Genomic DNA, 15139 nt, shown 5'->3' with positions numbered 1-15139 from the left:
GATGTTTTACTTGTATTTTATCGTTTCTTGTCTTGTAAGCCACCTTGATCATGCAATTGGAAAGGCGGGATATAAATAAAAATTATTATTATTATTATTATTATTATTATTAAAATTAATCCCTTTCTAATCCAATTATAAAACAACAATATAGGATAATCACAATTTAAAAACAGGAAAATACAATAGGATAAAAATTGGGGAAAATTGGGCAGATAGAGAGACATTGATCATGATTGAGTCATATTTTAGAAATGCTTTAGAACTGTGAGCTCAGACACAAAAACTGAGATAAGCCAGGAAAAGAGGTGAACTAGCATAAGGTTATTTGTAAGAAAACGTCTGGCTACAACAGCAAAGAGAAAGGGGCAGTGTGAGAAAAGAATGAGAAATGTGTTTATTTATTTTAATGAATAAGAATTAAGCCAGCCTGAAGACTGAATTGTGTGTACAGTAGTTTAATTTTTATGTGATTGTAACCTTTGCTGGTCAATTCTGACAATGAAAGTCACTAGACCAGACCTACTGTATTCTTAACAATGGTTATTAATGGTATTCTAATAATGGTTTCTGAGTTTTACTATTGAGCCTGAATTTCTGATGTTTGGTATTCTTTTGACATCACCTACCTTAAGCATATATATATATATATATTTTAAAAATAGATCTATACTTTGGCCATTGAAATGGGAATCAGAAGAAAAGGGGAGGCTGGGGAAAGAAAGAAAGAAAAATACCCTGGATGCATTTTGGAAGATGCCTTCTAGGAGTTTCAAAATGTTTTTGTTTGCTTATGTAAGGCTTACCCAACCTGGCAGTTTCATTTCACATGTGCATAGTGTCAGTTCCAATGATTCATGCTTTCTCAGGATGTGTCCAAAGTATGACAGCCTAAGTTTTGTCATCTTGGCTTCCAGGGAGATTTGTGGCTTGAACTGCTCTAAGATCCATTTGTTTGTCTTTTTGGCCATCCACTGTACCCTCAGCACTCTTTTTCAGCACCACAACTCAAATGAATTGATCTTCTTCCTATCTTCTTTCTTAACTGTCCAGCTCTCACATCCATACATGGTAATAGGGAATACCATGGCTTGAATGATTCTAACTTTTGTGTTCAGTTGTATATCCTTGCATTTTAGGATCTTTTCTAGTTCTTTTATAGCTGCCCTTCCCATTCTTAATCTTCTGCTGATTGCCTGGCTGCAGTCCCCGTTCCTATCAATATTTGATCCCAGGTGTACGAACTCTTTTACTATTTCTATTTCCTCATTCCCTAGGCTGAATTTGTGTAAATTTTCTGTGGTCGTTATTTTTGTTTTCTTTATGTTCAACTGAAAGCTTGCCTTTTCACTTTCTTTCTTGATCTTTCTTAATATTATCCTGACTCTACTGTATCAGTATCTTGTGATCTGGAAGAAAGCATAAGATAACGTTTGTTTACTATCCAGTTTTGTGGGTGCTTGAACACAAAAATTCCCCAGGAACATCCATGGCAATGGCCTCTGAAAAATGGACTTATTAAACTCTGTATTTCTACTTTTCCTAAGGAGAAAAGTTCATTCAAAAATTAACAGTTCCACATTTCTAAGCCCCAGCTCCACTGGTTAAAATTTGTACTCACAGATCTATCAACTAAAAATTTTAGTTGATTAATCTATACTTAAAGAGTCTGGCTATTTAAAAAAAAAAAAGAGAGGGAAGGGTCTCTTCAACTGAAAGAGCACTATGTGAAAAAAAAAAAGCCTGGGTTCAATCAGGCATAATGAGGAAGTTTCAATTGTATACAAAACATAGACAATGAGAATACACTCAGAATGTCAAACTGCCATCTATCATACAAACCTGACAGCTAAAAATGGTATAAGAGGCCCAATTTTAACTTATATAATTTGTTTGTATAAAACAAACTATTTGTGCAATATCTACAGACCTTTATGAAAGCAAACATGAACAGCTCAGTATGTCTTAATCACCAATTTTACAAGAGACTTTTATAAGGATGTTATTTTTTAGTAAATACCAACTGGTCAGGAACTGACTGCTTGTTAATGCTTTATAGATGTAAAAAACTGTTACGATCACAGCTCTGCAGAAGCAAATTATATGCCATAGCTGCCACTGAACAGGATTCTTGTTTTAAACATTCTTATATATTTTATCTAGCTTCATTCATGGATGCCCATCTATAATATAGGTTCACAAAGGAATAACATACCAATCCACAGAACATCCGATCCATCTCCAAGACTATAACCAGGCAAATTATTGTAACTGAGCCAAATAAAGAGGAGAAATTCAGTACTTTATAGGCATACACATTTCTATTGCAAAAAGAGCCAGGATCTTCCATTACATTAGCAAAGAATCCTATTCCTTCTCAAAGTTTATTGGGTCAGCCTAGACTAGTCACTGTCTCTTAGACTAATCTTAGGCGCCTTACAGACGGGCCTAAGCGGTGCCGTTGTTGAGCCAGGAATACGCACGAGGGGCAGCGCTTCCGGACGCGCCTTGCCCCTCGCGCGTATTCCGTACGGCAAGATGGCGGCGCCCTATACAGATGGGTGCGGCCATCTTGACGTAATGGATACACAGCGTCTGGACGTCTAAACCCAGAAGAGACGTCGCGAGTGCGCGCTTTGGCACTTGCGACGTCTCTTCCGGGTTGCCGGAAGGAGCGCGATTTTCACGCTCCTTTTTTACAGCGCGGGGGAGTTGCGCGGTTTGGCTGCAGCAGCTTCCCCGTGCTGCAACCGGCAGCGGCCCAAGACCGCCCTTTTTGGGCGGTCTGTAACGGGCCATGGAGCCCTTTTAAGAATTAAAATGGAGCAGGGAGGGGGTTGCCCTCCAGAAAATGGTGGATTGAAAATCCCATCATCCCTCACAACTAGCTGGAGTTGATGGCAGTTACAGTAAAACCACTTCTAGAAGGCCACAAGCTCCCAACCTCTGGCTTACAAGATAGGACTATGCACCCCTTCCTATCTATTTGAAGTAAGGTTGGGTAAAGAAATCTTCCTCATGATCTATAGCAACCACAAAATGCCTGTTGTTATAATTTAATGTACATGTATGGCAGAGTGAAGGATAGAGAATCTGTATGTTACAAGAACCCTTGAGAGGAGCATCATGAATCTGCAAAGGCCCCTCATTAGGGACTGAATAACAATGTACAAAAGTAGCAGTATCTTCAACTGATCACCCACACAATTCAGTTCAAGCAAAACTGACAAAGATCAACTACCAGTCCTGCAGGGAAAATACAACATGTGGCGCATGTGTGTGTGTGTGTGTGTGTGTGTGTACAGGCATACACATACACACACTTGAATGCACTGTGTTACAAGTCCAGCTGGCAAGATTCAGATTGTCAACAACATTCAGTGTGAAAAGTACTGCCACAAGAAAGCAATTAACTTTAACTCCAGCCAAACCTTTTTAGATACTCATAACTCTGAACATGTACTTGTTAAGGCACATATAACTCTTAAGCTTTATGATGTGCAAGGATGGATACAGTTAAGCTTTATGGTGTGCAGAGTAGGTATCTGCATTTCCTCCAGAGTCACAGAAAAGTATACAGTGAGGAAAATTAGAATGGGGTTAACAAACAGCATTTTTGTATTAGCATCTCCAATCATTCCATAGAATTCGGAAAACATGCAGGTCACTAATCCCGTACTTGTATGCATGGACCCTTAATTTTCCAATGCAGGTCACTAATCCCATACTTGTATGCATGGACCCTTAATTTTCCATTTACTTCACCCTCGAGTACCCTACTCTTGTCATTTTCTTCCTGATCAAATAACTGGCCTGTGGCAAACTATGATGGATGGATCAACAGAACAGGATACACAGCTGTGTTTATCTGGCACACACAGCTGTCCAAGCTTTTGTTGCCTACTTTTTATAGACAGATTGGCTCCCTTGTTCTTTCTCATTTGTGACTTAAAAAGAAAAAGGGGCAGTGGTGGCAATGGAGGTGCCAGTCATCAGCATTAAAATGTAACTACTACTGTTATTGATCATACTACATATTTACCAAGTTATTCAAAGCATTTCAAACACATCATCTCTCCATTTCACAATATATTATTTCAGTTATATTTATAACTATCTTCTGCAGTGTATCCCAGTATTATCGAATCTGTGTATTAGGGGTGGGGGTGGGGGGCTGAGAATGAAATAAAAAATCATCCTGAAGACCAGCAACACCAAATTTTGAACCAGGTACTAATGGCAGCACCAGGGGAAAGTATTGGGAAGGTAAAGAAGGGGCCAAAATGCATTTCTAGGAAGCTTAATCTTGTCTCAAATGTGAGGTTTCTGAAAAACAAATGCAACTATATTTTACATTAACACTTCCATCCTCAACCTATTTTCACCCAACTATGGTGCACTGATTTTGACAGACTTGATTTTCAAATAAGTATCCTTATTTTAGACTTATTTTAGTTCCCATTTTATGATTCAATTATAATTTCTATGTATTATGTATCCTCCTCTCAAGAAACCACACTGCAACTGGAGAAGGGAGAAGCAATCCTGACGAGGTTGCTCCCACCTCATAGTTTTCTGTGGATTTTCCGGGCTATGTGGCCTTGTTCTGGAAGAATTTATTCCTGACTTTTCACCTGCATCTGTGACTGGCATCTTCAAAATGGTGGCATGGAGTATGTGGGGTATATATACTTGTGTGACCCTTGGTTGGGAGGAAGTGATTTACATGTTAATCTCTGTGTTGGTAAATCATTGCCCACAAAACACACAGAAAACTATTGGATGCCAGTTGTGAAAGCCTTCAACTTCAAATTTCAACCTCCATTGCCATCTTTATCAGCAATCCAGTCTGACAGTGTCACCTGAGGTGCTCTCTAATAGGAGGGAAACCCATCCTCCACAATAAAATCTAGAAGAGAGGAAGAAAGAACAGCCTTAGTGTTGGAACTGAGAGTTAAAGAGGGATAGTTAACCTGAAAGAGAATGAAACTAGTAGAATCAATCTAAGCCTGTTCTTGTCAAGTATAACTGGCTGTGCTACCCTCTGAATGACCCTAGGATTAAAACCAACACAGCTAAGTATTATAGCAAGCCTGTTGCTCTCTCCCTGCCCCGCCTCTGTATTTTGCTCCTTGTTTTCCATCTGTAAATCCAATTTGGTCCTATGGATAAATAAAATCCATTTTGAATATTCAGTTAATTCTGCAGTGCAATTTTTGAGATTCTTTCTTTATAGATTTCACCCATGATCCCTTATCCTTACCTTCCTTGTAATATCTCAGTTATACAGATCAAGAATGCACTCAGCCCTAGCCTGATAAATATGGCATGCTGGGAGAAATGGTGATTACATTGACTAAGCAGACCTTTGGTAGAATTAAAAGAAACAGCTGTGTTAGTCTAAAAATCAGTATGCCAAATACCTTTGCTTCAGTATAATTAGTTAAATATAAATGTTTTAAAAAACAGTTTCTGTCTGTTTCTAAATTTGTAACTGAATCATATGATGGATGGATTTTCATTAAATTTGGGGGGTATTTGACATGGTCTTGACTTAAAATACAGGCCATATGATGTCCACAAACCTCATCAAATTATTTTTTTCATTAATTTTCACCAATACTGGATGGTATGCTTAGGATGTCAGACTTTAAAATATATAGCTATGTAGCATGCAAAAAGTTCACTCTGGAGAGCTCAGTTATTGAGGGGACACTCCAATAATTCTTTCATTCATACAGGGTAGTATAGCACATTACTTGATTAAGACAAGTAAAATTCAAATGAAAATGAAGGTGTTTTTTGGAGGTTTTTAAAAAAGGTTTTGCTCTACCCTTATGAATAACATTAAGGTTCTCCCTGTTTTGCTGTATGTTAGTCATCATGCTCAAATAGCTGGATGGGTTTTCACCAAATTTAGAAGGGATGTTTTGTATTTTACTATATTGTTTATATAGTGTACACAATGTTGCGTATATAGTGTACACAGTATTGTCTTTATAATACATAAGATTCACCCTGCAGAGGGGAACCTGTGAGGACACTCCAACTGTTTTTTCATTTATACACAGTAGTGTGTGTGCTGGCTGATCCAGATAGTTATGGTCTCTGAAGGGTGGCTGAGACTGATGGGGAATCTGAGGAATATCTGAACACCCCAAACGTCAGGCAATCATCCTCCAGAGCAGTTGAAACTGAACAATCATTAACACTGGTCAATGCTCCATCCTGAGCAATGTTGGATTCTAACACTATTTTATTGATTTTTGACTTAATACTTCAGAAGCTCCTAATTTTATTTATTTATTGGATTTATATATCCTATATTTCTCTCAAAGATTAGAATCAAGGTAACTCACAGGGATATTAAATTAAAACAATTCAATTAAAACCGAAAACAAGACCAACTATTAAAACGGAATTCAATTTAAATCACAAATGAAACTTAGGGAGGTGTACTTAGAATTCTCAGCCAGAGGGCTCTATGGTTTCACTAAACTAGAAATCCCAGGATTCCACAAAATGCAGCTACGACAGTTAAAATTGAATCATAGTGCTATAATCATATTCTTTGAAAGGACACTTACAAATTATATCATTTGGGTGAGCACTGGGCCAGTACACTTATATTATCGGAGGTCGAAGTCAACAACTGAATCCTGTTTCAAAAGCAAGGGAAAGGGCAGGTAATGGAATGGAGTGTCCATCCACAAAATACAGCCAGAGTTTACACACAGCCCAATGGCCATTAGTTCCCCATCAATGCTGCAGAACTTAGCCTTGCATTGTAAAAAAAAAAAAAAAAAAAAGCTACTCGGATTTCTTTATTCTTCTTCTTCTTTTAATGATAAAGAAGAAAAATCTCATAAGGGACTTACATCAAAAACACCTATAACAATGTATGGCCACTACTTACTGATAAAAAATTTGCAAGAAAATAATCATGGCAAGTATATATATATATATATTAAAAATCAAAATTGTCCTGCTGTGGCATGCTTTCAAATAATACACATACACGCACAAAAATACTGTTTCATATTGATTCTACACTGATGCCAAGGTAGGAGAAAAAAAGAAAGAAAGATTCTTCACCTTAAGGCTATTTGGGGGGGAAAAAGATGCAGCTATGCTGGGAGGAGAACCACGCTGAGCATTTTTACCCACCTACCCTACCACAATTTGTAGCAGCAGGTGAAGCTCCAAATCCCCCTCCTATCTTGCCATAGATTTCACTGACATAACATCTTCATCTTTCATCTACAAGGATTTGCAGCCAGTGAACCATTTTTTCTCCATATTTACTGAGTTATTTTTAGCCCAAGGGCGTTTGTGCATGCTGAGCCAAATAAGGCCACATTCTCTAGGTAGGCAGCCTTAAACCCATTTAAGACCACTTCTTCTTGAACTTTGGAGCCACCAAACACTGGAGGAAACTGCTGACCTTAGACCTGGAACAAACTGCTTTTTTAAATGTGGGTTTCTCTTGTGAATGCAAGGCTTGCTAAAAACCAAAAAGGCTGACAGGTGGCAAAATTCGTAGCATGCTCTGTTTTCAGTGATGCATAATGCAGAGGTTCACTGCCCAATGAATTTTTTAAAAAGCATTATTCTTATAAACCCTTTCCCTCTCTTCTCCAAGAACTCAAATATGGGAGATTCTCAGTGAGCATGCTACAATAAATGCTTAAAGCCTCAGTTTGAAAAAATTCTCAGCTTCACTGTAATACAACTCACATATTTTTCACCACTATAATGGGAAACCCATCAAGACTGTTTTTACTGCAGAAAAATGTGTGTCTGTTTACTTTTTCTTGCAGTTTCCAGTATGCAAATAAGGTATAATGGCTTTTGACAGAATGCAAATCAAATATATAATTGAAGAACAGAGGGCAGACACACTCACCATTTCTTTGATTTCAGCCTGGGGGCTGGGTTCCGGGGAATAAGGAACAAAGCTCTCATGGGATGCATATCACAAAGAGCTGAAAAATCACAACAAAAGGCATCAGGTACATAACATAATAGGATATATAGAACGTTCTTTCAAAAGTGTTATGTTCAACACAAAGATCCACACTGAGTTCTCTCAACAGTCATGTGTAAGGAAGGAGTTCAGCTTATTGGGACACTTGCTAATGTGCTTTAACTCATGTTTTGTTCTCAGTAAGAGATGACTATATAGTGAAGGCCCTACCTAAGAGACAGTTCCACTCTTTGGTCTAAATCCATTATTTCACAGCAGTTTGGAATAAGTTTTTGCATGAAGGATGCATTATTAGTGCCCAGCATCCTTGGACAATTGATAGATTTGCAGAGACCCTGTAAGGGTACATCGCTGAATTATGGGGCCCTTCCACAATGGCTGACTTTGTGAGCTAACCATCCATTTAATGACCCCAAATTCTCTGGTATAATGTAGTGGCCAGAAAAGCCAAGGCAATTCTAGGCTGCATCAAAATAAGTATAGTGGGTAGATCAAGGGAAGTTACAGTAGCACTCCATTCAGCTTTGGTCAGAACTTACTTCAAGTACTGTGTCCAATTCTAGGCACCACAATTCAAGGAGGATACTGACAAGCTGAAACATGCCCTGAGGAAGGTGATCAAAATGGTAAAAGATATGGGAACCAAGCCCTATGAGGAATGGCTTAGGGAACTGGGTAGGTTTTGCTTGGATAAGAGAAGACTGAGTAATGACATAACAGCCATCTTTAAATATCTGAAGGGATGCCAAGCACAATAGTGCTTTCTAGGTAATGTGATATGGGAAACTGGTAGGTTTTCCCCCTGATATGCCATGGAACAATACCATATTTGTACAAACTACAACTGTTTCTTTCTTTCTTTTTTATCCTGGAAGCTCCCCAGAAACCAGCACCAGATGACTTGGGGTTTAGCACAAAAAGATGGAGCAAGCTTGTTTTCTGCTGCTCGAGAGACTAGGACATGAACCAACAGATTCAACTTACAAGAAATAAAACCTAAAGCTTAGAACTTCCTCACAGTAAGAGCTGTTCAACAGGAGAATCAGTTGCATCAGAGGGTGGAAGACTCTCCTTCTTTAGAGGCCTTTAAACAGAGGTTGGAAGACCACATTTCAGAATGCTTCAGTTGTATTTTCCTGCATGGTAGGGGGCTGGACTAAATGGCCCTTGAGGTCCCTTCCAGTTCTGATTCTATGAATATCCCTTTAAAGTACTGCTTTATTAGGTATCTGATGTGATGGATTAGCTGGGTTTTTCTTCACAAATGTGCGACTGGCACCATATCTGTGCCCATTTGGCTACAACTGCATCTTTCTTTCTTGGAAAACCTTCCACAGACTAGGAGCCAATAGTCATGGACTGGCACCAATTCACAGACCACTGTGTTGAGTAGAATATTCCTGCTCTAAAGTACTGAAAGAAATTAAAATGGCAGCCACGCCATTTTAATTTCTCACAATAGTATTACAACATGCCAAGCCATGGCCTGTTGCTTCTCCCACTGCTCCTGTTTTTAGCTCATGTTACCAAAAACAAAAATGTACATTTGAAGAAGGAAGAAACTACTGCTATCATGAATGGATAACCATTTTTTTTAACTTTGCAAGAGAATAGCAGCCATTCCTTCATATGTCAGAAAGTAAAGAGTTGCACTTAGAGCCACCATATAGGTAGGACAATGGCACTGAGACTTGTAGCCCAGTCTCATCTGTTTATTTGATTTGCTTCTTGGTATGGGTCTATTTCTCCCTCTTTCCCTCCCTCACAAAGTTACAAACTGAGATTATAACAATTTACAATTTAAATATAGCACTTAAAAGTTTTCCAAGGACATGACATAATTATGTTGTTTTAATCTTTACAATAATAGCAAGGTAAGTACTGCCCATATTGCTGAAAGCTAAAGCTGAAAAAGTCTGGCTTATACAAAGCTATTTAGCACATTCATGGCAGAGAAGAGATTCAAAGCATGGGCTAATCAGCATTTTTTGGTTACTATGCTACATCCACTATAGATTAAAGAATATAGGTGTCAATAAAGCCAATCAAATGCTGGTCATAAGTATGGTGTGTGTGTGTGTGTGTGTGTGTGTGTGTGTGTGTGTGTTAAAGTTAAGCTGACACATCATATACTGCCAATTTACCACTCACTAGACTGCTGTCAAACAATTTACATTGTTGTACATGAAACCACAATCTGACAGTGCTTGAAGAACCAGCTTATTGCCAACTTTAACCAATTACCTTTAGAAACTAAAGTTTTTCCTGTTATTTCATTTTCTTTCAGTTTTAATTTCAGTTTTTTAAAAGAAAATGTATAGCCATTAGCTGATCTCAATGTTCCCAGATAAACATTAAAGAGAAGGACTGCTCCATCTATTTATTACCTAACTTTCTTAAAGTTATAACTATTATATTCAATTACAGTCTGACCCATGTATCCACAGGGGTCATGTTCCCAGACTTAATGCAGATAGTAAGAACTATGGATAATGGTAAACACCGTAATCCTGCCAGAAGCTAATCATAGAGTCGTGCTGGAGGACCTCCAGATGCCGAGAAAGACCTTTTTTTAATCCAGTTGCATGTAAGTGAAATCACGGTTACTGATCCCGTGGATAAGGTGGCTGGACTGTATTTTTTTAAAGTCAATTTGATTTCTTCACAGTTTGTTTTTTGGTAAGAATTTAGTATAGAAGATATCGATGATTAAAACACTTCACTGTTTATAAATAAAGTTAATGTTTCCAAAAGAAGTAGCTATTATTTGATTTAGACAAGGGACAAAATAATTTTTGACCAGTCATATATCCCAAAAGCAAAAGGAAACTGTGTCTCTTCTCACTGGAAGATGCTAGAACGTCCAAGATTATGAAAATGAAGATTTTGCATCCACTGAAACATAGGCCTGTTACAGACTGCCAAAATAAAGCTGCTTCGGGTCTCTTTGGAGGTATGCTATTTAAATGATGCATGGGTCCTAAGAGTCTGGAGGTTGCGCCAAAGCCACACTCCATTCCTAAGCACTGGAGTGCAGCTTTGGTGCAGCTTCCGGATTCTTAGGATGCATGCATCATTTAAACAGCATACCTCCAAAGAGACCTGAAGCAGCTTTATTGGCAGTCTATAACAGGCCATAGTTCACAAGTGCAGCACTTTACTTATATCCAAAGGAAGGACTGGCAGCCATTTATTCATTTATTAGAAAGAGTAAAAGACACCTTTACTGTTTTTGGTGTGTTGTAGGCTCCGCTTTTTGGCCATGGATGCCAGTAAGAGCTTGGAAAAGTTCTTTTTTTGAACTACAATTTCCAGAATCCGTTAAATTTTCCAAGCTCTGATGTTTGGAGTATAATAGAAATGCTGGGGGATGTTGGCTTAGAGTAATGCTATTCGAAGTGGTGGTCTGTGGACTGGTGACTATCCTTCAGCTATAGGCTGGTGGTCTGTGATGAGTTTATAGGAAGCAAGAAACAGTTGCACTCAGTGGGAAAAAATACAGTGCTGGTCCCTGGAACAATGGGGGCAAATTGTTGCCATTTCAATCTTCTTATATCATTTCAACATTTTGCTTGGAGACTACTTTCCTGCATCTTTATCACAGCCAACTGGACTTCCTGCCAAAGCATAATGAATCTTAACAAGCTACAATCAAAGGTAAGACAACAAAGCATGAAATTGGGTTGTACTTACGTGGTGCTCCTTCTGCCATCTCGATAGCTGTTATCCCTAAAGACCACAAATCGCTCTGAAAGAAAGAACAACCAACAGAACTGTTAGAAATGTGCAGTGCTGAAACAGGAGCCATCTGGAAGGACTACTTCTACCTCAGAAGATGTTCTTGGCCATTTCACTGCTTTCAGTTTTTGATCTGTAATGTCTAAATAAAGTCCCTGATCTCCTAGGATCAGAAGATTTAGGCCTTTCAGAAACCATTTTTTATGCTGTAAAGCTGGAACTGAGGAGTTTACTTCCCCTACCCAAGGCAGGGAAAAGGAAAAGAGCTCAAAACAATTGCTATATAAGAACACCAAAGCTGTGTAATCCTATATGATTCTCTTTCAATAACAAAGGAATAACTCTTTGAAATGTAAAAACCCAAGCAGGCCAAAAGTTAATCTTGCTGTAATAGCAACAGGCAATTATCTGCTATTCCCCCTCTCAGTGTATCCCTCCTTTCCCAATACTTTCAATTCTTCATTCCCTTTAACTTTACCATATAAATTTTATAAAAACAAAAAGGACTATGGACTAAAATGAAGTCCACATTGGATGCCTTCAAAAAGGCTTTAAAGACCTACCTCTTCCAATTACCATATCCTCTGGACTCTTTATAGAGAATGTTTCCTCTGATAGAAATGGCTAACTACGATCGATAGATTCCATGTATGTGTTTATTTTATATGCTGCTTTGGTTTTTACTGGTATTTAACTGTATAGATATGTTATGATATGTGTTTTTACGAGGTGTGTTTTTTAAAGATTCTGTGAACTGCTTTGATCGTTCCAGAAGAGTGGTATACAAATAAAGTATATTATTATATTATTATTATTAAAATTACTGCACAAAACAAACAACTGAATTTCATGTAGCACAGATATGTACTATGAACATATGTATCATGTAGAGTGCACATACATCAGGGTGTGGGAATCTTGTGCGGACTGAAGCCCTTACCACCACCCAATTTCCTCTGAACCCAGAAGCCCCCCCCCCCCCAGAAATGTCCCTCCTTCAGAGACTTTGGAGTTTTGCTCTCAAAACACTGTAGAGTGGGGCTAGAAAAATACTGAAGCCAATAAAACCCCGTCAGATTTCCAGCTGCTACTGGGCATACCAGTGTGGCCCACCAAGGGTCCAGAAGAGCCAAATATGGCTCTCCAATGAGTGCACAGCATGTCAGAAAGCCACATGCAGTGCAACAGAGTGGGATTAGGACCACTTCTGAGGATATAAGGGGAGAAGCTCCCGAGTGCATTTGTGGGACTACGCAGCAGCTTTACTAATACATATACAAGTCTGCTATGTTGTATTAGAGGCAAAAGCACAGGAAAACCTTTGCCTCAATAGGTGATTTTGGGCCAATCACCATCTCACCTCAACTTCAAAGGTTCATGTGAGGGTAAATGGCAGGAAGGAACCACATGCAACACCTCAAGACCAATGCTGAAAAAATGCATACAAGGGGGTCCTCATCTCACAAAATAAAAGAGCAAAGAACAAAAGAAAACCCCCACAGAAACTGGGCAGGTCTAGAAAGAGCAACCAAATATACAGTGGGAGTGGAGCAGCTGTCCCATGACTAAACAGAGCTGAACAATTTGGCATTTTAATTTATTTCATTTCAAAAATAAATATCCTAGTTAAAACCTAACCACAAAAGCTCCTAAAGCATCCCATTCGAAAAAGAAGGGTTCAGGTAGTACTTTTTTTTAAGATATGTTGAAAGAGCCAGGTGTAGTGGGTGTGAAACAATGGGTAAATAAATATTAAAGAATTTTCCTGTACACAGATGTTGGCTTTATTCAGACATAATGATCATAATCTAATAAACCACACACACGCACGCACACACCTTAATTTTTTTCTCTTATATGGAATATAGCAAGGATTTCTTAAAGCATAATCTTCCAATACTTTGCAACTTTCAGGTTACAAACCAAGTTACTATACCCTCTGAATTTCATAAACTACAGTTTACCCGTCTGGATCAATAGGAAACTGTGGTTTATTACACTGAAATTATTGCATCTGAAGTGAAGCAATATCTTATGAATGATTACTACAAAATGTTACCAGCAGCTAACACTAAAAACCATTACTAGAAACAACTGGAATGTCTTTCACTTTCTTCTTATTCTAGTTAATCTGTTTGCTATAACTGATTTTACTAAGTGACATTTTAACTGCACTTAACTGATCCTAACTAGCCTTGAATATGCTGCTCTCTATCACATGCAACTCCTTTACCAGTGTCAGGGCACCTAACTTAAAAGTAAATTTTAGTTTAGAAAGAAAATGATCAAGTTTTATTTTTAAAAACACATATCACACACTATGTGAGAGGGGAGAAAAAACAACCAAACTACAAAAACAACAACAATGGATTAAAAAGTCAAATTTCTCAGTATTTATTGGCTCTGGCATAAGTTGGATCATTAGTCTCCTAAATAAGAAGACCAAACAGTATTAAGGAAAATTAGACAGTACAATATGCACACAACAAACAGGATCATTCCTGCATTTATAGGTGAAGAAGACCCAGCTTCAAATGCATTTCAGCTAGCTGAAATGTCAAAATATTGTTACAAGGACCAGAAATTATCCAATACATCCATGGTGGAAGAAGTGTACCTCATTGATATATATTACAGGCAGGCTGATATATTTTGCCAATTTCAGGCCTTGAAGCCTGAGTTATTAATAGTGAAACATGGTAAAGTTAAAAGTACATATACACTTTGACTCAACGGTGATGTATGACACCATTAGTTCTATTTAGAGACACCACAACTGTCTGGGCATGATGCCCAGATAATTCCAAATAAGCAGCAGCAGCAGAGGAAGCCCAGAGTTGTATGAAAAAAGTGAGAATCCAACCAGGTGTAATTCCTCATCATAAAGATGCTTAATCATGATTGATGGCAGAAAGCCAAACAGAATTAGTGGTCTTAAATTCTGAGTTTTCCTTAAATCTCGAGATTTGGTTGGATAAGATAAGATGAATAATAAAAGTCCAGTAAACTAACTGGCTGATGAAAAAGTACAGAAAACTGAATGTTTAAAGATCAGATAGGAGGATCCTGCATGGCAGGGGTTTGGACTGGATGACCCTTGTGGTTTCCTCTATGATTCTATTTTTATAGCCACAGCTATAAAAAGCAACCTCATATCAAACAGAAATCAGGTAGTCCCATGGCTACGTGCTTCCAATGTCTTCATGCAACTGCTGCCTGTCTTGGTCCTAGTTTGTGTACCATGCTTTGTATTCAGCCATGGAAACCCACTGGATGACCATGGGAAAGTCACACTCTCTGTGTCTCCAAGGAAGGCAATGGAAAAACCCTCTGAATAAATTTTGCCAAGAATACCTTACGGTCACCATAAATCAGAAATGACTTGTTGGCACACAACAATAAAGTTTAACTTTA

General features: G+C 38.3%; 1 protein-coding gene across 8 annotated transcripts in view; it reads right to left on the bottom strand.

The window, feature by feature from the left end:
* TNIK (TRAF2 and NCK interacting kinase) overlaps positions 1 to 15139 on the bottom strand; it is a 361859-nt gene that overhangs the window by 127038 nt on the left and 219682 nt on the right. For all 8 annotated transcript variants that reach the window (XM_089508843.1, XM_089508847.1, XM_089508849.1 and 5 more), the window contains exons 8-9: positions 11681 to 11735; positions 7907 to 7985 (exon numbers count right to left, since the gene is read on the bottom strand). In XM_089508843.1, coding sequence (XP_089364969.1) covers positions 7907 to 7985; positions 11681 to 11735 — 134 coding nt within the window. The remainder of the gene's footprint in view (positions 1 to 7906; positions 7986 to 11680; positions 11736 to 15139) is intronic.

Source organism: Sceloporus occidentalis, unplaced genomic scaffold, assembly GCF_023333645.1.
Source record: "Sceloporus occidentalis isolate IW3139 unplaced genomic scaffold, rSceOcc1.0.p SCAF_2, whole genome shotgun sequence".
NCBI lineage: Eukaryota > Metazoa > Chordata > Lepidosauria > Squamata > Phrynosomatidae > Sceloporus > Sceloporus occidentalis.
The sequence above is the reverse complement of the archived record's forward strand: the minus strand, read 5'-3'. Positions and strand labels throughout refer to the sequence as shown.